Source organism: Artemia sp. Qi Xiang Cuo, chromosome 15 (genome assembly GCF_049724085.1).
Source record: "Artemia sp. Qi Xiang Cuo chromosome 15, ASM4972408v1, whole genome shotgun sequence".
Classification (NCBI taxonomy): Eukaryota; Metazoa; Arthropoda; class Branchiopoda; order Anostraca; family Artemiidae; genus Artemia; species Artemia sp. Qi Xiang Cuo.
The window spans coordinates 51,223,957-51,249,797 of NC_142808.1; the positions used below are offsets into that span (position 1 = coordinate 51,223,957).

Below are 25,841 nucleotides of genomic sequence, written 5' to 3' on the forward strand. Positions count from 1 at the left end.
ATACTTAAGTGTTGTATTCTCATCACATTTTGGTATATTTCATTATGATTAACATAACTTCATTTGCATAACTTAAGACCCATGCCCGATGGGCCTGTGGTGTTTATGTCATCCCCACATAGATAGTTGATGGAACTTTCAATTATTTCGAATGAAATATTCTTCTCGTCAAAAGGTTGAAATTACGTTTCTAACCTCTATATATTCAATTAGCCTATAAGAAATTTTGCCTCTGATGCCAGATAGAAATGTGTTGCGGAAACATATCATGCAACGACGTCAGAATTTCTACTTCAATAATTCTTAATTTGCTCATAACTTTTGATAGATTAAGTTAAACGAAAAAAATTAAAGATGTACAAAACTAACATTAAAAGACAATTCGTTTAATATGTATATTGAAAAATTAATACCACCCCTATCGAACATAAGAAATAATGATACGGAAATAAATATAGGCCGTCCTTATAGGCAAAATTGATATCTTTTGTCAGGAAAAAAACTAAATTTCTTTGAATAACGTTTGAATATGATTAAAATCATAAATTAGTATGCAATTTCTTGGGTTTTAGAAAATGTTGGTAAGGTCCTAGTAAAGTTGACTTCAATAAATTGGATTTTTCATAGCCTGTTCAGAGGTCTATTTAAACAAGTCCAATTAAATAAACAATCGAAAATATTAAAAAGGAAATTTGGAGAATATTGTGTGTTTCTAGATAATGTTGGTACGGTCTTAGTAAAGTTGACTTTAATAACTCAAAAAAGAACAAACAGCTACAATCACACAGAGTCAGACACAGAAACATGTAAACACCCGCTTAGACACACATGCATAATGAGAGGGAGAGACAGAACGCATACAAATATATAGATTCAGACAAACAAACAGACAAAGACAGACACTGTGACAAGTAAACATATGCCCAGAAACTCAGAAAAACAGAGTGAAAGAGACAAAAACAAACACAAATGAACAATTCAGACAAACAGACAGACAAAGACAGGCACTCGGACATGCAACCACCTAACCAGGCACACAGGCAAAGAGAGTGAGAGAGACAAAAACACAGACAAATACACAGTTTCGAAAAAAAAACAGACGAAGACAGGCACTGGGACAAGCAAACATCTGCCCAGACACAAAGGTTTAGAGAGTGAGAGAGACAAAAGCATATACAGATATATATATTTAGACATAAAAAACCAACAAAGACAGGCACTTGGACAAACAAACACCCATCCAGACACACTGGCAAAGAGAGTGAGACAAACAAAAACACAGAAATATAAAGATTTAGATATACAAACCGACAAAAATAGGCACTGGTACAAGCAAAAACCTGCCCAGACACACTGGCAAAGAGAGTGAGAGAGACAAAAACACATACAAATACATAGATTCAGACATACAAACCTACAAAGACAGGCACTGGGGTAGCATACGCCAGTCAGATACACAGGCAGAGAGAGTGAGAGAGAGAAAAACACATACACAAAAAAATTCAGACTTGCGGACTGACAAAGACAGGCACCGGGACATGCAAACACCCGCCCAGTCACACAGGCTTAGAGAGTGAGAGAGACAAAAACACATTAAACGATTTAAACTCAAACATACAAACCGAGAAAGATATGCCCTGGGAAAAGGAATCAACCGACCTGACACATATATAAGGAGACTGAGAGAGACAGAAGCACATGCATACATATAGATTCAGACAAACCAACCGACAAAAATAGGCACTGGGACAAGCAAACTGCCGCCACGACACACTTGCTTAGAGAGTGAGAGACGAAAATGCATACAACCACATGAATTCAGACATGCAAAGTGACAAAGACAGGCACTTAGACAAGCAAACACCCACCCAGACACAAAGGCAAAGAGAGTGAGAGAGACAAAAGACATACAAATACATAGATTCAGACATAGAAACCGACAAAGACAGGCACTTGGAGAAAAACACCCAGGCACACATGCTTAGAGAGTGAGAGAGACATAAACTTGCACAATCACATAGATTCAGTCATACAAACCGATAAAGACAGACACTGGGACAAAAAAACATCCTCCCTGACACACAGGCAATGAGAGTGAAAGATACAGAAACCCAGAGAAACAAATAGATTCAGACATACAAACAAAAAAGATAGGCACTGGGACAAGCAAACACCTGCTCATACACACAGGCAAAGAGAGTCAGAGAGACAAAAACACATACAAATGTATAGATTCAGAATACAAACCGACAAAGATTGGCACTGAGACAAGCAAACACCCGCCCAGACAAAGGCTTTGAGAGTTAGACAAAAAACAAAAACACATACACATACACATATATAGATTCAGACATACAAACTGACAAAGACAGGCACTGCGACAATCAAACACCTGCCCAGATACACAGGCAAAGCGAGTGAGAGAGACAAAAACACATACAAATACACAATTCAGAGAAACAAACAAACAGAGACAGATACTGGGACAAGCAAACACCGGCCCTGACACACAGACAGAAAGAGATAAAATAACGTATACAAAAACATAAATTCAGACATGCCACCCGACAAAGACAGGCACTGGAATATTCAAACACCCACCCAGACACACAGGCAAAAAAAGTGAGAGAGACAAAACACATACAAATACATTGATTCAGACACACAAGCCCCCCTAACAATTCCAACTCAAACGTAAAGAAACCTTACAACACTGATAAACTGCATGACCGTAAGGTTCGCTGAGAGTTTTGTATAACTCTACAAAATTAGCTTGATGCTCTAGCAGTGAAAGCCAGCGTACCAGAAAGCATTGAAATGAAGTGGGACACTGTAAAAAGTGTATACACTACGGTCGCTGAAGAAAATCTGGGGTTAAGAAAGAAACCAAACGAAAGGTGGATCTCTGACACCGACCTGGAAGTTAATTGATGAGCGTAAGGTACTTAAGCAGACCTTACTAATTGCTGCCACATGGCGTGCACTGGCAGCCTCACAGCTTCTCTACAAGGAGAAGGACAAAGAAATTAAAAAGATTGCTAGGAAGGATAAAAGACTTTTCCTCGAAAATAAAGCCGCGCTAGCAGAGGAAGCTGCTAAAAAGAGCAATTTTAAAGCTGTTAACCGGCTAACTAATGAGATGGTCGGGAAACAGAGCCGCAGTATCACCCTGGTCAAAGACGAGAATGGAGAGATTTTATCAGTTCCTGATAAAATTGACGAAACGTGGGCTGTTCACTTCAAGAAACTATTAAATAGACCGAGACCTAGTGACCAAGAAAATATACCTGATGCCCCCTTTTTAAAATTCGACATAAATATAGAGCCGTCAAGCTCTGCCGAGGTCATGTATGCAGCAAATAAGCTAAAAAAAAACGGACGAGCTACTGGCATAGACGAATTATCAGCAGAAATGCTAAAGTATTCAATAAGAATATGCCTCTCTTTGCGGATCGCCCGTTTTCACCAATATATGGAATATAGGGAAGATTCCACGTGAATGGACCAAGGGGATATTGGTGACAATCTTCAAAAAGGGAGACACAATGGTAAATGATAATTAGAGAGGTATCAAATTTCTGCCAGTACCGCGCAAACTATTGGCTTCCATTATATTTTACCCTATACGACAGGCACTAGATACACATCTGCGAGAAGAGCAGCATGGTTTTAGAACAGGTAGATAGTGCTCTGACATGATATTTGTGCTGAGAACGCTTGTCGAGGAATCAAAAGAGTGGAACAACAAGTTATATCTGCTGTTTATTGACTTCGAAAATACGTTTGACTCAGTTAACCGAGAATGCTTGTGGAGAGTCCTTAAGTATTATGGGGTACCAGAAAAACTAGTGCGCATGATAATATCCCAATGCAGTTAAGTGAGTGCCAATGAGTGCTGCGTTAAGACGAGGAATGGCACAACCAGATTTTTCAAGATAATGTCTGTTGTGCGGCAGGAATGCGTACTTTCCCCATTTCTTTTGTAATTATAATGGACTATATATTAAGACGAAACTCTGGATATGGCGTAAAAGTAAGCAGCGAGCAACTATTTTATTTAGATTTCGCGGATGACGTAGACTTGCTAAAAGATTCTAAACAGAGGTTACAGGAGCTACTTGACACAATTACAGAAAATGCAGAAAATGTTGGGCTAAGCATTATAGTTGACAAATCAAACAGCATGTCCATCACAAGCTCACCACTTTTTGTGCATCACAAGAATACGAGTCTAGAACAAGTGAAGGACTTCAAATACCTGAGTAGCTGGATCGATTGTGAAGGTGAAATAATGACCGAGATTAAAGACAGAATTGGTCAGTCAACTGGAGCTTTCAATAGACTAAGCCCATTAGGAGAAGCAGCAAATATTTCTTGCGACTGAAGCTACGTCTCTTCGGTAGCCATGGGCTATCCATACTCCTCTATGTTAGTGAGAGCTTGAAACTAAATCAGCAGCTTGAAAAGAGAATTCTTGCATTCGAAAATATGTGCCTGAGGAGAATTTTAAACATAAGTTGGCAACAGAGAGTCAGTAACTTCAAAATCTGGAATAGAACGGGACAGCCTCTCATTACTGTTGTTCTGAGGAAAAAGAGGTGGTCATACTTAGGCCATGTACTCCGCATGAAACAAGGATGCCTTCCTCGGACAGCATACGACTTGAAACCAAACGGCAGAAGAAGACGAGGTCGTCCAAAGAACACTTTACGGCGAACTATTGATCGAGATCTGAGGATGGCTGAGACCTCGTTAATACCTGAATGGGAAGATGTCACCGCTGCAGCATTGCTTCAGGACGAGTGTAGAGGCTTCGTTGACGTCCTATGCACCACCATTGGCACAGGAGGAACTAAGCTCTAAGTAAGCAAGTAAGACACGCTAACCGACAATGACAAGTACTTGGACAAGCAAACATTCGTCCAGAAACACATGCCTAGAGAGTAAGAGAGACAAAACAACACACAAATATATAGCTTAAGACATACAAACTGACAAAGACAGACATCGTGAAATGCAAACATCTAACTAAAAACACAGACTCAGCAAGTGAGATAGACAAAATCGTATAAAAAGCCACAAAATCAGATATGCAAACAAACAAAGTCAGGCGCTGTGACAAGGAAAAACCCACCCAGACACACAGGCAAAGAGAATAAAAGAGGCAAAACCACATACAAATATAAAGATTCAGACATAGAAACCGACATAGACAGACACTAGGATAGGCAAACCCCTGCCCAGACGCAAAAGGTAAAGAGAGTAAGATAGAAAAAAACACATACAAACACATAGATTCAGACCTGCAATCTTACAAAGACATTCCCTTAGTCAAGCAAACACCTGCCCAGACACACAGGTAAAGAGAATGAGAGAGACAAAAACACATACAGATACAGAATTCAGACATACAAACCGACAAAGACAGACACTGGGACAAGCAAACACCCGCCTAGACACAAAGACTTAGAGAATGAGAGACGAAAACGCCTAGAAACACACAATTCAGACTTATAAACCAAAAAATGAAGACACTGGGAAAAGCAAACACTCACAAAGACACATAGGCTTAGAGAATGAGAGAGACAAAAATGCATAAAAATAGATAAATTCAGACATGCAAACCAACAAATACAGACACTGTGACAAGCAAACATTACCTCCCTGCAAAAATCTAGATTACGTGCAAGTAAAGAGGCTGGAAAATTCATCCGTTTCAAGACTGAAATCTATATGTTTCGATATTAAGAAACGTTGACTGCTTTTAAAACATTTGTCTTGATATTTATAAAAAAATAAAGCCTTGTCCGAATAATGCAAAATTAAAGAATTATTTCCGTTGATACGGCTTTTAGGATAAAACAAATTAGGAAAGTAAAAAGAAATGGTAGGGAAGGATATGACGATGGGCAAAATTGATCATCTCCTGAACGGACGATCACTTGATCATCTCCTGAAGAGATAACCAATTGATAATTTTTTTTAGAGTCAATGAATTTAACTGGATTGTAGATACAATTACCCAAACGACGAAAAATGGATTTGTAAAAAAAATACCAGTAGTTAGACATGGCAACATTTGGAAGCAGACATTTTATCAAACTCAATGATAGATTTCAAAAAAATGTGTCACAAAATATTTGAGTTTTACTGTTGATAAAGGCAAACTTAAAGAAGAAATGACATCCCTTGTGTTGGATATATCCACCATAAGCAGAAAATATATAGAACAGGATTTTGCAGCTCACACATTTGAATGGTTTGTATTTGATTAGTACGTGGAGGACAAAAAATAAAGTTCAAGAGTTTGAATCTAAAATGAACACTGAGTTCTAAGAGTGTAAGATCAAAAATACATGCAATACCTGTGTAAAATGCACATTAGAAGCGATTCTAATTAAATAAAATAAAATTATAAAAGAGGAAAAATAACGGCTGTAAACGTAAAAGCATGTTTTCAATAAGTATTCCCTGGTTGGGATCTATTTTACCTACTGTTGGAATAGTAACCACCGCTGGTACCAAATATTTGATGTGGAATGGCTCGCTGCCACCACTACCATAATGTAAATATAGGGTATGGTAATACCTTATTACGTTATACCCTGTTCCAGGGTATGGTAATGTGATCAAACGATCAAAAGGCCAAATTCTTGGCCAAGGGTGCCACTACCTGGGCCATCCCTAATATCTCTAGCTATCTCTTTTGATGTTAAACGGACCCTCCTGTCGATATACTAACGACGGCTTTTCTCTCGAACTCTTTTCCTACCCCTGCAGGCTTCGGGGGAAAAATCTCATACCGACTCACTTATATTTTCAATGTCAAATCCAACAAAACTCCAAAATCACAATTTTAATAAAAGGAAAACTTTTGTTGGGGTGGACCCCAGAATGGCAAGAACCAATCTAACAAATTAGAGTTCAAATCCATTGGCTTTTTTGCATCACATTATCTTTCAATGGCCCAGACCAGGAATACGAAAGTAGAATTTCATTCGAAAGGTTACTTATTGCAAAAGAATCTAGCTTAGCAACAAGACTTTAACTTATCATTGAAAATTATACTATAAGTAAATCTAAGCAAATGTAATTACAAAAAAAGAGGTCATTTATCTGAAAAAAGAAAAGAACAAGGGATGGAACCCCAACACCTTCCCCCGTCGGATAAATGACCACCCAGACGCCACGCTGGTCTTCCCTTAAAAAACATAAACACTAAAACTTAAAAATAAAACACTAAACACTAAAAATTTATAAAAACAATTTGCCTTCTTTTTCCACTGGTTATATGGTTCTGTTGGTTATGTTGTGATGGTTATGTTTGTTGCTTTGGATATATTTGAAAATAAATGCCGTTTCTAGCCGGCAAAATTCTTGCCATGACTCTAGGCAAAATTCCTCATGTCTAGACACGTTCCCAGGTAGTAGAAGCCATATCGGTTTCTAAACGCTTATGCATGTCCAAACAATCCTTTCCAGGTGTTTATCCTCCTATGTATGTCCAAATATATCTCTCCAGGTGCTAGAAGTCCCCCCACGATGATTTTATGTTAGAAGCCATAGAGGATTTTCCCTTCAAAGATCCCCATGTGTTCTGAGTACACTATAAATAAGCAGGATAAGGAAATTTTCTACTCGATCTCATATAACTATTTGAAGATAAAACAAACATCTCAAAAATGGATAACTCCTACAATGAAGTAAGTCACGTTCTCTATTAGAAGCTTTATCTGGCTCCGGGTTTTTCCCTATAAACCCGCCCCCCGGAAAAAACTCCTTCCACTATGCTTTTTTTATAGTCTTTTAAAAGCATAAAATATCTTCTTTTCACCCTGTAACCCCCCCCCCCCCTCCATTCGTTACCAATTAATTCTTTCAATAGAAGTTATTCCCTTTTACTCAAAAAGTTCCTTTTTCCATCATGCGTTTAAAACCTTGGCATTCATCAAAATAGAATCGTCTCTCTTTGCGACCTAAACAAAAAGATGTGAATGCGTCTCAAGAGGGGGGCTTTGTAAATAACCTTCGCAAGGAAAAGGATTGCCGTCAGTTATAGCAAATGAAGCATTAAATAATTCTAAGTTGTCTGAAATATGTTCAATTTTCTTAAAAATTAATGCGTAATAGAGATATTTTAGGACATGGAAATTACGTATAAGGAGGAGGGGGCATGTGGGGGCGTAATAAAAATACTTATTCCTCATAAATTCTGCTTTATGCTATAATGGAAAGAAGGAGGGTTAAGAAAAAGAGACAAACTTGACCCTGAGGGAAACCCCCCCCCCCTCCCAAGCACAGTACACACGCGGATGCTGCCTAATAAGGGCGGTGCAAATCTTAAACAACTACACCTAATGGGAGAGGTTGAAAGATCATCTTGCGAGAAGGGTAGACACCCAAACGGTTAAAAAGTATACTTAAGGCCCAGAGCGGAATGACACTGCGACACTGTTTTCACACTGTCACTAGCCCTCTTCATGACACCCTTTCCCTTAGGACATTTTCAACCGAAAATAAGTTAAAATGTCCCATTAAACACTATATTTATGAAAACAGAGAACTCGCCCCCCTTTCTTTACTATTTTTTGATACCCTAAGCATTTCACCTAACAATTCCAGTCTATTACTGCCCCTGTGACACATCTGTCATCGCCCCATCCCCCAAAACACTTTTCAGACATTTCTTGTTAAAATTTTTACTTCAAGTCATTCATTTGGGTTTTCACAAGCAATTCACGCCACAATACCACGCTATAACTACTCTAGCAGTCTTCTGTCATTGCCCCATCTTTCCTAAAACCCTTTTCAGACATTTCTTGTTAAAAGCTGTTCTTCAACTCATTCATTTGGGTTCTTGTAAGCAATTGACCCAAAGTCCCGCGCAATAACTACTGTGTAGCACCCTTATAACACCCCTCTTTCTTAGCCCCCATCCCCCAACACACAAAAACCCACACACACACACAAAAATACAAACAATTAAAAACACACAAACACACACACACACACAAACAAACTCACACACACGAACAAAAAAAACACACAAACAAAAACAAACACAAAAGCACGCACACACACACACACACAACACCACCCCACCTTTACTTAACACTATCAATTTTCTCTTAGAAGTAACAGGTTTTTCTTAACAGTAACAATTTTTTTCTAATAGCACCAAGTGGTCCGGCAAAGATACCAAATTTTCCTTAGAAGTAAAAATTTTTCGTTTGTGATAACAAGTTTTCTGTCAGAAGGAGCAAGTTTTCCTTACACTAACAAATTTTGCCTTCGAAGTAACAACTTTTTTCCTTAATACTAACAAAGTTTTACTTAGCACCATCAAATTTCTCTTACGAGTAACAGGGTTTTCTTAACTGTAACAATTTTTTTCTAATAGCACCAAGTTTTTCGTCAAAGATAATAAATTTCTCTTAGAAGTATTAATTTTTTCGTCAGTAATAATAAGTTTTCTGTTAGAAGTAGCAAGTTTTCTGTCAAAGATACCCAATTTTTCTTATAAGTAACAATTTTTTCGTTTATGATAACAAGTCTTCTGTCAGAGGTAGCAAGTTTTCTTAGCACTAACAAACTTTCTCATCGAAGTAACAATTTTTCGTCGGTGATAACAAGTTTTCGGTTAGAAGTAGCAAGTTTTCTGTCAAAGATACCTAATTTTGCTTCGAAATAACAATTCTTTCGTTTATGATAACAAGTTTTCTGTCAGAAGTAGCAATGTTTCCTTAACACTAAAAAATTTTCTCCTCGAAGTAAAAATTTTTCCCTTAATACTAACAAACTTTTACTTAACACTATCAAATTTCTCTTAGAAGTAACAATTTTTCGTCAGTAATAACAAGTTTTATGTAAGAAGTAGCCAGTTTTCTGCCAAATTTACCAAAAGTTACCAAATTTTTCTTAGAATAATTTTTTTTTTCATTTATGATGTCAAGTTTTCTGTCAGAAGTAGCAAGTTTTCGTTCGCACTAGAAATTTTCTCTTCGAAGTAACAACTTTTTCCTCAATACTAACAAACTTTTACTTAACACTATAAAATTTATCTTAGAAGTAACAATTTTTCGTCAGTAATAAAAAAGTTTCTGTAAGAAGTAGCAAGTTTTCTGCCAAAGATACTAAATTTTTCTTAGAAGTAACAATTTTTTTCATTTATGATAACAAGTTTTATGTCAGAAGTAGCAAGTTTTCCTTCACACTAACAAATATTCTCTTTGAAGTAACAACTTTTTCCTTAGCATTAATAAAATTTTTATTAAAACAATCAAATTTCTCTTAGAGGTAACAGGTTTTTCTTAACTGTGACACATTTTTTCTATTAGCACCAAATTTTCGGCCAAAGATAATAAACTTCTCTTAAAAATAACAATTTTTTCGTCAGTGATAACAAGTTTCCTGTTAGAAGTGTAGTCCATTAATATTACGGTTTGACCGGGACAAAATTGCAACAAAAGGTTTTTTTACATCAAAATGTTCAGAAAGAATTGCTGAACAGTATATCCAAAATCCGCTAAAATCACCCACCGGTAAAACCTTTTGGGGCTGCTTAAAGAGGGTGGAAGGGGGCAAAAAATTTTCTTACTCTAAAATATTTATAAGAAATCGCTGAACAACAGAACCAAAGTCTGCCAAAATCGCTCTTCAGAAAAATCTTCTACGGCTGCTTAAAGGGGGTGGAAGGGACAAAAAAATCAGTTTTCTATGTTTTGACAATTAGGAAGTTTTCTTTAACATTTTCAGAAAAAAATCGCTGAACAACATATATAAAATCTGCAAAAATCGCCCACCGGGAAAAATTTCTGGGGCTGCTTAAAGGGGGTGAAAGGTTTGAAATTTTTTCGATTTTTGTTATTTCTGTATGTTCGAAGACTCGATTCTGGTATAAATCAACTCGCTGAAACCGAAAATGATGTTAATTTTATTGCAACACGTCTGTAACTTATATTAAACTATAAATAAAATTTTAATAACTCCATCGAAAAAATAAAGGAAATAGCTTTTCTTCCGAAGGGTTAGAAAAATCAGATTAATGAAAGCCTGAAATAATTCAAACAGAAACACAGGAAAATCTCGAACGGCAATTGAAAGGAGTAGAGAAGTACCCCACTCATTGTTGCTTCGCTAGTCGTTGCAAATCTGGTTATCCGATGAGAATTACCCGTGTGAAGACCAGACTGCAGAAAAAGGGAATGTACAGGCTTAGACACATTGAAACTTGAAAATTCATTCGTATTATTGGTTTCTTTTAAAGTTGGAATAGAAAAACATTAACACGTCTATCTATAAATCACAGTTTTGGATAATCATCATTTTTAGATCCCTTAGTATTGAGAATCATTATTTTATTAATGAGCACTACAAAAGAGCACAACCACCGTTATTGCAAAACACTAAAATTCTTCTTTTTCTAGAGATGTTGGTTCATTGTTATTACAGCTTTTTCCCATACACTCTCTGCAAGCAAGTGTGCAGGGCATGTCATTCTTACGGCAAGTGCATCTGGCCGTATCGCAACCTGATTTGCATTTGCAGCGGATAATTAGAAGAAGACTTTGGGAGCTGGTTTCTTCTCCGTCATTACTGGGATGTAATTATCAATGGAGATTCGCCATCCCCAGTTCTCCGGTTACATCGCAGCAGCCTCGCTTTTCCATTCCATTACCTGCAAATACACGCGAAAAGAATGGAACTTCGCAGCTGAGGGGATACGCTGACTGGCGCACATTTTTCGAACCGGAGTACTTTGCTATAGGACGAACAGAAACCAAGTTTGTTCAGCGTGTCGATGAGAAAACGAGAAGCAAAAGGGTGGTGCATCTGGACTGCCAGTCTTACCCGCAAAGGGTTGAGTAGGCTCTCGGTTGCATCGCTTGGAAGCATCTCTTGGATTATTGCTTGTCTAATTGAGGCTTGAAAAACAGTGCAGTGTCCGCCCGGCATAAGTCTGGCAAGTAGCAGACGCAGGGATGTTGAAATGAATTCTAAGTTTTTATCTAATGAGTGCAATTCCTCAATGCCCTGATAAAGGTCTGAGGGAGCATTCACTTGTTTTACTTCGTTCCGAATAATTTTGGCAAGTGTCTCGATCAAATTTACTTTTTCTGTCTCAGGATCGTGCTCTTTCGGAAGACTGTAATGTTAGTGAAGAATGGACTTCGCGGTTTCACAGAAAGTAATAACATTGTGTTTACAATTCACATAGACAATTAAAATTTGTTCTCCATAATGCTTTTAATACTCTCTTCAGATACTTTGCACTGTAGTGTTCAACATCATCATCCCCGCGAAGAAAGTCTTGGATCTTTTCTGCAATCTCTTGTAAGGTAACTTGCTCGTCATACCTGACTTCGAAGAGCTTGAGAGCATCCTTAAATACTTCTAGTCTCACTTCATCAGGTGGTCTTCCTGATTTTCTCTGTTTAGCTGATGTACAATTATCATCAACACTGTCTGAAAACTATTTTGGCACATCCTTTTTAGTTCAAAAGTTCGTCGAACGTTTTCTAGGGTAGACTGCATTTGCAGCATGCAAGTCTGAAGTAGCGCTTTTAATGCGACCAAGCAAAGCCTTTCCTCAAGCGTCATTCCTTTCATAGTATATCTTGACAACAGTACTCTGGAAGTGTAGGTTCTCACTAAGGATCCATTGCCGTAAACTTCTCTTCTTGAACATTTGCTCTCAATAATAACAGGTTTTGCACAAAACAAACATGAATTCATGAAATCAAAACCACCCAAGTTTGACCTTAGAGTCAGAGGTACTTCGTCTTGAAAAATATTTGGGAGAGACTTGTTTTCACTGTAACTCGCAATACGTTTCCTATCAACATAGTCTCTTCGGCATGCAACGTGAACTTTTTCACCTTTTACTGCCTGCAGATCGTCCCCTCTTGAAAGACTAGCACAGTTTACTCCTTACGCACCTTTTTGAGTCAAAACAGCAGTATCATCACTGGCGGTGAGCGGCGAGCAGCTTATTTTTTACTTCGAATCCGTTAATTTTTTGAACCTGCTTCTGTTACTCTCTAGACCTGAGAATAAGATATTTGTTTGACGTTGTTAAGTAGCAGGGAAATGGTTAATTACACAAGGAAAGGACAAGATATTAATTCTGCCTCACGTCGATAGAACCAGAATACTGTCAATCGATAAATAGAACTGACAGAAACTGGAGTCCGTCATACCACCTATAATGATCAGCACCATGGGCACCCATAAAGGGGGGGGGGGTTGAGGGGGCACCCCCCCCCTGGCTGAATGACGGTGTCATATATTTGTATTAATTAAAAAAAAATTCCAGAGAATAAGTTTTCACAGAAAAGTAGAGCTCTATTAAGTCAAAAATGGGCAGAAATAAATTCAAATGATCTTCCAAGCTTAAAACTACCACAAATCACTATCAAAAATGAAATGAAACTCAAAACAAACAGAAATTACAATAAATAGTCGAGTCAAACTCAAAACGTGCGAAAATTAACATTAGTAGGGCTGACAACCCCATGCCTCATCAAGACCAGAACACAGCTTATGCTTTACTGGAAAAAAAAACAAATGACTCTGGATTGTCAGTTTGATTTACCTATAAACTCAAAACGAAGTGCCGATTAGACCAGGTAATTCTCCCTAAAATTCAACCTATGGGCGCCAATGATCAGCGCCCACCCAAAGTCATATTAATTGCATGTGATAACTAATTTTAATAAAAACTAAACGCATACCTGAGTCATCGAATGACTACTCCAATGAGCATCCACTGCGATTCCGCTAGACTTTCATGTCTTTCTGACGACAGCTAGTAGTCACATCACTGCTAGTGACTAATCCGCGCCGTTACCATTTTACAAGGCCCCGACGGATGGCTCTGATCTCAAAATAAATTGAGAAAGAGGTTCAATTCCCTCCTTCCTCAAACAATAACTTCTGTTTCAATATTGATCGACCTAAGCTAAAGCTTAGCTTCCTACGGATGAGGCAACATATTAAGTTTATCAAGTCTACTACTAATAATGTGTCTGCCAAACTAGCTGATATAACAGCCAGGTACTTTTGAAGATAGATGGACATCTTTTTGTGTGCGCTCTGCAGCCTGCGTTTTCAAACCCTAACTGTACCTAGTCTTTAGTGGGCCGTATAGACTAGAATATTCAAGTTTCTAAAGCGCCTCTGCTTAGTCTCTCTTTTTTTAAACGTCTAGTTTTCAGAAGTTTGGTTCTAATAAGATACCAGGTTCCCGACGACTAGCGAAGCAAAAAAGAGTGAGATACTTCTCTGCTCCTTTAAGTTCGAGATTTTCCTGTATTGCTTTTCGCAGGCTGTTCGAAGTATTTCAGGTGTCCATTGATCTGATCTTTCTGTAAAACTTTGGAAAAAAAGATACTTCCTTTATTTTGGCAATGGAGTTGTTAAAATCTTATTCTTTGTAGTTTAATATAAGTTAGAGAAGTGTTACATTAAAAGTGATATCATTTTCGGTTTCAGCGAGTTTATTTATACCAGAATCGAGTCTCCTAAGGTACCGAAATAACAAAAATAGGAAAAAAGGGGGTTCACCCCTTTCACCCCCTTTAAGCAGCCCCAGAAGGTTTTCCTGGAGCGCAATTTCAGAATTTTTTGCATATGTTGTTCAGTGATTTTTTTTACATTTTAGTGGAAAAAACTTCCTAAATATCAAAACTGAAAAAAAAATTTCACCCCCTTCCACCCCGTTTAAGCAGCCCCAGAAGGTTTTCCTGCCGGTGATTTTAGAAGATTTTGGATCTGTTGTCTAGCGATTTTTTTGGAAATTTTAGTGTAAAAAAAATTCCTAAATGTCAAAAATGAAAAAACCTATTTTTTCGCCCCCTTCCACACCCTTTAAGCAGCCACAGAAGGTTTTCCCGCTGGGTGATATTAGCGGATTTTGAATATGTTGTCTACCAATTTTTTTCTGTGTAAAAAAACTTTTGTTACAATTTTTTCCGGGTCAACCACCTTTTCTCCGTACTTTTATTTGACTAGTAGCAAGTTTTTGTCAAAGATATCAAATTTTTCTTAGAAATAGCAATTTTTTCGTTCATGATAACAAGTTTTCTGTCAGAACTAGTAAGTTTTTTTAAAACTAACAAATTTTCTAATCGAAGTAAAAAATTTTTCCTTAATACTAACAATGTTTTAGTTAACAATATCAAATTTCTCTTAGAAGTAACAATTTTTCATCAGTGATAAAAAATTTTTTGCTAGAACTAACTAGTTTTCTGTCAAAGATACCAAATTTTTCTTAAAAGTAACAATTTTTCGTTTATGATAACAAGTTTTGGGTCAGAAGTAAAAAGTTTTCCTTAACACTAACAAATTTTTTCATCGAAGTAACAAAATACTAACAAACTTTAACTTAACACTATCAAATTTCTCTTAGAAGTAAAAATATTTTTCTTGATAGTAACAATTTTTTCTTATAGCAACAAGTTCTCCATTAGAGATAACAAGTTTCTATTAGAAGTACCAATTTTTTTGTCAGTGGTAACAAGTTATCTGTTAGAAGTAACAAGTTTTCTATCAAATATACCAAATTTTTCTTAAAAGTAATAATTTATCGTTTATGATAACAAGTTTTCTGTTAGAAGTAGCAAGTTTAGCTTAATACTAACAAATTTTCTCTTCGAAGTAACAACTTTTTCCTTAATACTAACAAACTTATACTTAACACTATCAAATTTCTTATAGAAGTAGCAAGTTTTCCTTAACATTAACAAATAATCTCTACAAAGTAACAAATTTTTCCTTAATACTAACAAATTTTTGCTTAACACTATCAAACTAATCATAGAAGAAACAATTTTCTCAACGTTTAAGTTCATCTAACTTAAACCTAAGTTTTAACCTAAGTCTTATGAACCTAACTTTAACGTAGAGAAAATTGTTTTTCTATGAAGAAACCCTTTTACTTCTAAATGAAATTTGATAGTGTTAAGTAAAAGTTTATTAGTATTAAGGATAAACTTGCTACTTCGAAGAGAAAAGTTTTTAGTGTAAAGGAAAACTTGCTATTTCTGACAGAAAACTTGTTATCATAAACGAAAAAAATTATTACTTCTGAGAAAAAATTGGTATCTTTTGCAGAAAACTTGCTACTTCTTACAGAAAACTTGTTATCACAGACTAAAAAAAATTCTTACCTCTAAGTGAAATTTGATAGTTTTAAGTAAAGGTTTGTTAGTATTGAGGAAAAAGTAATTATTTCGAAGAGAAAATTTGTTAGTGCGAATGACAACTTGCTACTTCTAACAGAAAACTTGTTATCAGAAACGAAAAAATTGTTACTTCTAAGAAACCTTTGATATCTTTGGTGGAAAACTTGCTACTATTTACAGAAGACTTGCTATCACTGACGAAAAGTTTTTTCTTAAGTAAAAGTTTGTTAGTATTAAGGTAAAAGTTGTTACTTCGTGGAGAAAATTTGTTTGTGTTAAGCAAAAATTGCTACTTCCGACAGAAAACTAGTTATTATAAACGACAAAATTGTTATTTCGAAGAAAAATTTGGTATCTTTGACAGAAAACTTGCTACTACTAACAAAAACTTGTTATCATAAACGAAAAAAATTGTTACTTCTAAGAAAAATTTGGTATGTTTGACAGAAAACATGCAACTTCTAACAGAAAGCTTGTTATCACTGACGAAAAATTGTTACTTCTAAGAGAAACTTATTAACATTGACGGAGATCTTGGTGCTATTTGAAAAACTATATTACAGTTAAGAAAAACCCCTTACTTCTAAGAGAAATTCGATAGTGTTAAGTAAAATTTTATTAGTAATAAGGAAAAAGTTGTTACTACAAAGAGATAATTTTTTTAGTGTGAAGGAAATCTTCCTACTTCTGACAGAAAACTTGTTATGGAAAACGAAAAATTTTTTACATCTAAGAAAAATTTAGTATCTTTGACAGAAAACCTGGTACTTCTTACAGAAAACTTGTTTTCACTGACGAAAACATTATTACTTCTAAGAGATATTTGATAGTGTCAAGTCAAAGTTTGTTAGTATTGAGGAAAAAGTTGTTACTTCGATGAGTAAATTTGTTAGTGTGAAGAAAAACTTTTTATCTCTGACAGAAAGCTTGTTATCATAAACGAAAAAATTCTTGCTTCTAAGATAAATTTGATAGTGTTAAGAAAATCATTGTTATTATTAAGAAAAAAAGTTGTTACTTCGAAGGCAAAATTTGTTAGTGCTAAGGAAAATTTGCTACTTTTGACAAAAAACTTGTTATCATAATCGAAAAATTTTTATTTCTAAGAAAAATTTGGTATCTTTACCGGACCTCTTGGTGCAAAAATTTGTTACTGTTAAGAAAAACCTGTTACTTCTAAGAGAAATATGATAGTGTTAAGTAAAGGTTGCGTGGTGTTGTGTGTGTGTGTGCTTGTGTCTGTGTGTCTGTTTGAATGTGTGTGTGTTTTTTTGTGTGTTTGTTTTTGTGTTTGCTTTTGTGCGTTTGTGTTTGTGAATGTGTTTTTGTGTGTGTGTGTTTGTGTATTTGTGTGTGTTTTTGAGTGTGTGTTTTGTGTGTGTGCGGAGTGTGTGTGTGTGTGTGTTTGTGAGTGTGTTTGTGTGTGTTTTTGTGTGTGTATGTCAATGTGTTTGTGATTTTTTGTGAGTGTGTTTTTTTGTGTTTGTGTGTTTTGTGTGTGTGGGGGGATGGGGGTGATGACAAAGGGGTTTCATAGGGGTGCTAGAAAGAAGTTATAGTGAGGTACTGTGGGTGAATTGCTTACGAGGACCCGAATCCATGAGTTGAAGTGCAAATTTTAACAAAAAATGTCTGGAAAGTGTTTTGGGGGAGATGGGGCGATGAGAGAGGCCTGCTAGAGAGTAGTTATAGTGCCGTACTGTGGGTGAATTGCTTAAGAAAATCCAATTTAATGAATGAAAGCAATACATTTAACAAGAAATGTCTGAAAAGTGTTTTGGGGGGGATGGGGCGATGACAGAGTTAGGTCACAGGGGCAGTAATAGTCTGGCATTGTGAGGTGAAATGCTTAGAGTATCAAACATTAGTAAAGAAAGGAACGGAGGATGACTTCTCTGTTTTCATAAATATAGTGTTTAATTGGGTATTTTACCTTGTTTTCGGAGCAAAAAAGGTTGAAAATGTCGTAGGGGGTAAGGACTGATATCATGTGGAGGGCTGGTGTCTGTGTGAAAACAGTGTGGCAGCGCCATTTTGCTATGATTTATAAGTATACTTTTTAACGGTTTGGGTATCTATCCTTTCGAAAGATGATACTCCAACCTCTCCCAATAGTTGTTATTGTTTAAGATGTGCACCGCCGTTATTAGGCAACATCCACGTGTGTACCGTGCTCGGGGGGGGGGGGGGGGTTCCTGGAGTGTAGCTTGTAAGATACAATGACGTACTCCATATTAGACCTGGTCACCGAAATTCTAGGGATCTTCCAGAAAACAATGTTTCAAAAAATGGGTGGGAATCTTGGCAATACAGAAAAATATTAGAACGCCTGAAGTTCTGGGTTGGTTGCCAGGGGTGGGAATCCTGCCAGATGAGTGCTAAAAACATAGATGATGTGACGTCAGAGGGGGGTATGTCCTAGAAATTCTCTGATCATTTCAATGTTGTTTCTACATTTTAAATTATCTCGAGAAGGATCATTTTTTAACCTCCTTTACCACCTAGCCGAAGTCCGGATTCCTTTCCCGGAACGAGTTGACACTGATCAAACTCCTCTACAGTGTGCGGGGTGAGTTGGAATAAGAATTTCTCGAAACAGAGTTTCACTTAGTATGTTTTAATATTTTTGCTGAAAAATATGTCCTGGGTTGTTTCAGGGCTGACATAAACCGCACGGTGGATTAGATAATCCCTTGGAGGCGGTCTGCGATCGGGGAAGTACCCTAGTTGAGGGAGGGTCGCTGCGAAGTATGGATAACAGGGGGAGGGGCATCTACTTGACGCCAAACTAATCTGGTAGAGAAATCCCTACTTGTATCCTTACCCCAGGCTTATCGCGTAGGAAAAAATTAATATGTAATAGAAATTTATTGTAATATTATGGCACAAAACTTATCAAGCCTATCAATAATGAGATTTATCGTAAAATGGTATATGACAGTTTTTCCAGAACGATTGTCGATGTTTAAAATCCATTCCATGGAATGACCTCTTATGTTGTCTATTGAAGGGACACTTTTTCTCTTCTCATAGATCATATTCATCACAATGTTCAGTGTTATAGTAAATTATTGTACTAGCATTTTAACAAATTGAAAGGGAGTAGTCAATCCGGACTTTGCCCAGTTAAAGATAGGTATGGGGCCGCAATTAGCGATAAGGAAAAAACTAAAGAGAGATGGGCCAAACATTTTAAGAATTTGAATAACCGAGATAGAGTTGCAGGAAAATGAAAAAGTTTGTGATGCCTTGGATGTGAAGGAAGATTTGTTTTGTGAGGAGGAACTAGCAACAGTACTAAACGGATTAAAAAATAATAAGGCTCCAGGTGCTCATAGGGTGGTAAATGAGTTTCTTAAATATGGTGGCTCTGAGGTTAGAATTAAGCTACTGAAGATTATGAATGTGATTTTTGAAAAAGGGGAAGTACCTAACGAGTTTAGGAAAACCTTGATTAAGCCACTTTATAAGAAAGGTGATAAAAGTGAGTGTGGTAATTATCGAGGCAGCACATTGGTCTCTGTAGGTAGTAAATTTCTTGGTAATATGATACTTTTTAGACTGAGAGATGCCGTAGACAAAGTTTTAACAGAAGAACAGTGCGATTTTAGAAAAGGTGGAGGATGTGTCGACCAGATTTTCACTCTTAGGCTAATAATTGAGAAGTGCCTGAGTTTTCAAACACCTTTGATCCTCAGTTTTATAGATTATGAGAAAGCGTTCAATTCTGTTGATAGAGGAGCTTTAGTAAAGCTTTTATCCTTGTATGGTATACCAGACAAATACATTAAAGTGATTAGTTCTATGTACGAGAAAAACACCGCTGCGGTTAAGGTAGGAAATGAGGTTAGAAGCTGATTTTGTATTACATCAGGAGTTAAGAAGGGTTGTGTTCTATCCCCGTTTATATGGATTATTTTGATGGACTTTGTTTTAAGGAGCACAAGAAAGGCAATGGGAGACCACAAAATAAAATTGGGAGGAAAAATTCTCCTGGACTTAGATTATACTGATGATTTAAGCATCCTAGTTGAAAGTGTGAGTAAATGAATGAAGTTTTAGAGGTTTTGGGAGTTCAGGGTGCTACAGTTGGTTTGAAAATTATTGTTAAGAAGACTAAGTCACTAAGGCTAGGAATACGGGAAGATATTATTATCTAAGGAAAGATTATTATTATTATTATTATTATTAAGGGAAGATGAAAAGGTGACGTTGGGTAATGAAAAGTTTGATAAGGTGGGCAGCTTCACTTACCTTAGTAGTATTATTAGTAAAGATGGAAGCAGTGAAGATGTTGAAAGTAGAATAGCCAAGGCCCAGGGTGTTTTTTCACAGTTGAAAAAAGTTTGGAAGAATAGGAAGATAAGTCTGCGAACAAAGATTAGAATGTTAGAAGCTAAATTGATGAGAGTGGTCAAGTATGGATTTGAAGCATGGGCGCTCCGAAAAGCAGATGCAGATTTGCTAGATGTTTTCTAGAGAAATTGCTTAAGGATTGTTCTGGGTACGCGGCTGACTGACCGTATTTCAAACAATAGGCTATGCGAAAAATGTGGCTCAATACTGCTCTCTAGGGCTATAATTGAAAGAAAGGGTGAGGTGGCTAGGGCACGTTGTGCGGATGAAGTATGAAAGATTGTCGGAGATTGTTATTTTCGGCCAGCCGTCTAGGGCTAAACGGAAAGCAGGTCTTCCCCGCCTGGGGTGGGAGGTTGTAATAAAGGAAGATTTAAAAAAAATGCGAACCTCGTTGCGGGTTTAAAAAGGGAGACTTTGAATAGATTGGGGTGGAGGAGGAGCGTGCGTAGCTGTTTTGGCCTCAGCCGGCTTGATGGTGCGGTGAGTTGTTAGTACTAGTAGTAGTATGTCTTGCATTATAGACATTTTTCTTTGAGTAATCATCACTTTCTTTTATACTATATTTTGAGATATCTCTGTAAAGAATCTTTTCTACGTCTCTTCTTTCAATCTTCTTCCTTAACTGTCATATTGAACCTTGTTTTATGCGAGCTTACTTGCAATCTGTATAAATTTCTCTCCATATCAAGCAGGATTTTGCTCCTCATTTCCTCCAGATTCTTCTCGTCTATTTCTGCGTCCACACTGTCTAAGCATGTTGTAATAGGTTCATAATAACAGTCAAAATCATGATAATGACCATTACACATGGAACAGTCACAATAAAAAAGATATTTCTAACTCGACATGATCAACCAAAAGGTCAGGCATCTCATGACGAGGGGCAGGTTGTGCAGGCATTGTTGGCCTGGAAGGGGAAAGATGGGATATGGATGGGCTAGCTATCTCCAACCATTTTACATCATTATTCCTTGCCCTTTTCACTGGGGCTGCCAACTTGTGGAATTCCTAGAAAAAAAATTAGTACAAAAACTAGCCAACTTAATGGAGGGGCGCCCTAATGATGATCATGTAATGATAGAGGAGGTAAAAGATGCATAAGTTCTTTCCTGTAATCAAATGCTTTTCGAGATAAATTAAGTCAAATTTTACTATTCCCACCAAATTTAAGACGTTGTATCCTAGCCTTCTAAATCAAGGTTAAAAACCTTATTTTTCATTTTCTTCGCAAAAATAAAAGAAATTTTTTCTAAGAAAGGTGTAGAATTAAATAATAGACCACAGTAAAGCTAGAAATGTTTTTATAAGAGACCGCTTATATGTATTACAATAAAAATAATAGGTTCCTAAGATAGGTTTCCCCCCTTTTTCAAGAAAGCTAAAAAGTAAAATTTGCGAGGTATGAGATAGGCTTAAAAATCAAGTTATCAAATAATATGCAATTGCAATCGTCCCTTTATGCGCAAGAATTTATAAAAAAAAGAATAAAAAAATTGGAATTCGAAATTAAGAGAAATTTAAATTGATCCCAACCTCAAAATACCTTCTAAGGGACAAGTTTGTCTCTTTTTTTAACCCTTCCCCTTTCATTTATAGCATAAAGTGAAATTGGAGAGGAATAAATGTTTTTTGTTACGCCCCCGAGTACCCCCTCCTCCTTACACGTAATTTCAATATACTAGAACATCGCTATTATGCAGTAATTTTGCTGAAAATAGAACATAGTTCAGACAACTTAGAATTATGTAATGCTTCATTTGCTATGACTGCCGGAAATCATTTTCCTTGCCAAGGTTATTTACAAAGCATCCCTCTTTTGACATTTACACATATGTTTTTGTTTAGCTCACAAAGAGAGACGATTCTATTTTGATGAATGCCAAGTTTTTTAAACGCATGATGGGAAAATACACTTTTTGGGTAAAAGGGAATTACTTCTATTGAAATAATTAATCGGTAACGAATATGCGAGGGGGGGGTCAGAGTAAAAAGAAGATATGTTATACTTTCAAACGACTATAAACAAAGCATAGTGGTAGAATTTTCTCTAGGGGGGCTAATGAAAAAACCTGGAGCCAGGAAAAAGTTCTAATAGAGAAAGTGACTTGCTTCATTGTAGTAGCTATCCAATATTTTAGATGTTTGATGTGTCTTCAACTCGTTATATGAGATTGATTAGAAAATGTCCTTATCCTGCCTATTTATAGCGTACTCAGAACACATGGGGATCTTTGAAGGGAAAGTTCTCTATGGCTTTTAATAGTAAAGCATCGTGAGGGGACTTCAAGCACCTGGGGAGATACATTTGAACATATGTAGGAGGAAAAACACATGGGGATATATGTTTGGACACGTATAACTGTATAGAAAAACAATATGGCTTCTACCACCCGGGAACACGCCTAGATATGGGAAATTTCACCACGAAACATTTTGCCGGCTAGAAACAGCATTTGTGATAAAGCCTTCTAATTAAGTCAATTTAGAATTTAGTAAAAATATATTAAGACGCAAATACAAAGTTTTGAAATACCACTTTTTATCAAGATAAGGAACATATCTTGCAAAGTTTCTGCTTAACGGGAAATTGAGAAATCACCACTTCCTAGCTATTGCGTTAGTTGGGACCAGGAAGGTGTGGTTGATAAAATGTATAAAAGATACATTTTATGGGAAGGGGGAGACTGATACTAACTATAAGCCGGACTGACCTCTGATCCGTTGTTTTAGAAATACCTTGGAATCTTGTCGGATCATTGTAAGTGTCTAAGTATCTTATTGCATATTATTGTAATTTTCTGAGACTTGTGGTCTACTTGGAACAGCCAGTTCCAGTAGAATATATATATATACATATATCTGGTATTATTATATGTTAACTGAATAAAAGTATTTTGTTATAGCCAACCTCTCTACAATCTACATTTAGTCCCTCGAATATACCCAGCTGGTACGCCTCATTAGTTCGGTCATAGCCTAAGGCACGTTACCAAAGTTTAATTACCTTAGGGCCATAGTTTATCTCTCCTATAAAGGTAGAATAAAGGCATCTACCACTACACCACTTAAATACAATAAAATCACCTTACCACAACTGGTGGAAGTTGGAAAAACTGGGTCAGGTTCACAAAATAAAAATTGTATATTAAAACAGAAATGGCTTTGTCAAAAGGGGAAAGTAAATGGACTTCGCTTTTAGCGGCGCTCAAATTAGTAAAACTTCGAGCAGCTTTGCTCGAACTTTGGCTATTAGAAATTGATGTTTGTCCCCTCAAAGATTTGGGTACAGTAGATGAAATGGAAAAAAGGCTCAATCAAGAATTGTAAAATAGAAAAAAATACAGTATCTTGTTTTTAGCAAGTAGAAGTAAGTGAATAATTAGTAGTTTTCTTAGTGGTTTTAATAACTGTAGTGTAGAAGTGCCGTATATCACCAAATAATAAAGTATTTGTACCACGAATTAAAAGAATAAAATAAAAGATAATACGTAAAGAAAAATCTAGCTGGACTGATCAAACGTGGGTGAAAACAGAAGAATTTTAGGCATAATAGTAGCAAATAGGGTCCTAATTCAGCCTTACTACATGTACAGGCTATAGACTTATCTTTCAAGGACAACACTGCTACAATTTAGCAAATGAAACACACAAATTGTGGTCCGAACAATTATAGGTTAGAAGCTGCCATTTCCGAGTGTTTTAGGAGTAGAGACGTTTCAAATATATGGCGTTTTACGACGTAATAAGCAGTAGAATTACCTTTGTTAAAGCTAATCTGAATACTAGGATAGTTTTGTATTTTCACAAGCAAAGGAAAGGAAAGACATATAAATTTGTAATGAAAGCAATTGACGAAAAGGATGAAAACAAAGAGAAAAGTAACCTTATAAGTAAGACAACAAATGTGGAAGCTTAGTAAAAGTCGCCGAAGGAAGCGAAAAAAAAAGAATTGTTACTCAGCTGTGATGGGAAGTTTGCATGAGGCAAGAAATTCGGTGAGAGAAACCGATAATCACAGAGAATGAAAGCACGGGGATAGGTCTTAAAAGGGCCTCCTTTCCCTACACAGAGAACCTTCATTTGAATAATGGTGTTAGAAAAAATTCAAATTCTGAATTAGCTGCGCCAAATGATTCAGAAGAAAGTTCAAATTTTAATTTAAACCATGGCTGCTTTTGAGCCATGTAGATGTAAAACAAGCCAGTGTTTGAAAACTGTTATGCTTGCTTACATAGAATATTAGAACACATTAGGACAAACAGAGGAGGCAATGCATCATTTAGGATAGTCGATATTGACTATTATGGTTAGCTCCTACATTTACTCAATGACGAATTCAATCATCCTAAAGCCTTGTTTAATTAAAAATCTGTACATTTTAGTCAAACAGACAGAATAGGAAATATAAGTGAAAGAAAAAGCTATGATAAAACTTATGAAAAAGGATGAAAAGTCATTATATCCTTAAAGAAATAAAAAATATCCAAAAATAACTTAATTAATCCACAGACAGAAGTTGACTCAAAACGGAGAATTTAACCAACAGATCAAGAGAGCTGCGAACAAGGAATAGACTAAATTATACTCTACCCCAAATTTCCGCAGCCATCCTCACAAGTTGGGAACTTAGTGTGAAAAAAAAACTCACTTATTTCAGCACAAAATTGTAAACTATCACACTGCAACGGAAACTAACAATTAAAAATGAACAGTAGACTTCTCATTTTGTTCCAATTATTCGTTATCAGAAGGGTATTTTCGCTTTAAAGAGATTAGTTCCTTCATGAAATCTGCCAAATATTTTAGAATTTTATAGACGTAATAATTGAGATCGAAATTAGTGTTATAAATACTATAGCTTGAAAAACCTTTACCACCAGATCCTCGCCAGAACTGCATTTAAATAGGACAAATTACTGTTTAAAAGAAACATTTTTAAACTGGAGAGATCTTAAATAAGAAAACAAGCTGCGAATATAATACCGTATTTTACGATAAGGGTGCACATTAATGCCCATATGTGTGCAAAATGCTCGTGACATGTATTGTTTTATGTGTGTTTATAAAAAAATGTAGCTTTCATTTGACTATTGCTAAGGCCGATGAATAGAAGTAAATCCTGTCACGATTAAAGCAATAATGTCGCGCAAAAACCTATTTTACAGAAAAAGCAGAAAATAACTTGAAATGAAACCCTTAGGCTTAATTGAAATAAATAATAAAAAAAAGAGAATGGTTAAAGTTGAAAATATAGCCAGAAGAAATTATAAGGAAATGAAATTCAACAGAGTCAGTAAA

General features: G+C 36.2%; 2 protein-coding genes across 2 annotated transcripts in view; both read left to right on the forward strand.

Moving 5' to 3' along the window:
• LOC148943823 (uncharacterized) overlaps positions 1-3,499 on the forward strand; it is a 61,820-nt gene extending 58,321 nt beyond the window's left edge. Inside the window, exon 8 of the mRNA XM_089101249.1 lies at positions 2,880-3,499. Coding sequence (XP_088957375.1) covers positions 2,880-3,499 — 620 coding nt within the window. The remainder of the gene's footprint in view (positions 1-2,879) is intronic.
• Positions 3,500-3,991: 492 nt separating this feature from the next.
• Positions 3,992-4,384, forward strand: LOC148943824 (uncharacterized). The gene has a single exon (XM_089101250.1). It carries the CDS (start codon positions 3,992-3,994, stop codon positions 4,382-4,384), a length of 393 nt encoding a protein of 130 aa, XP_088957376.1.
• Positions 4,385-25,841: the final 21,457 nt, after the last annotated feature.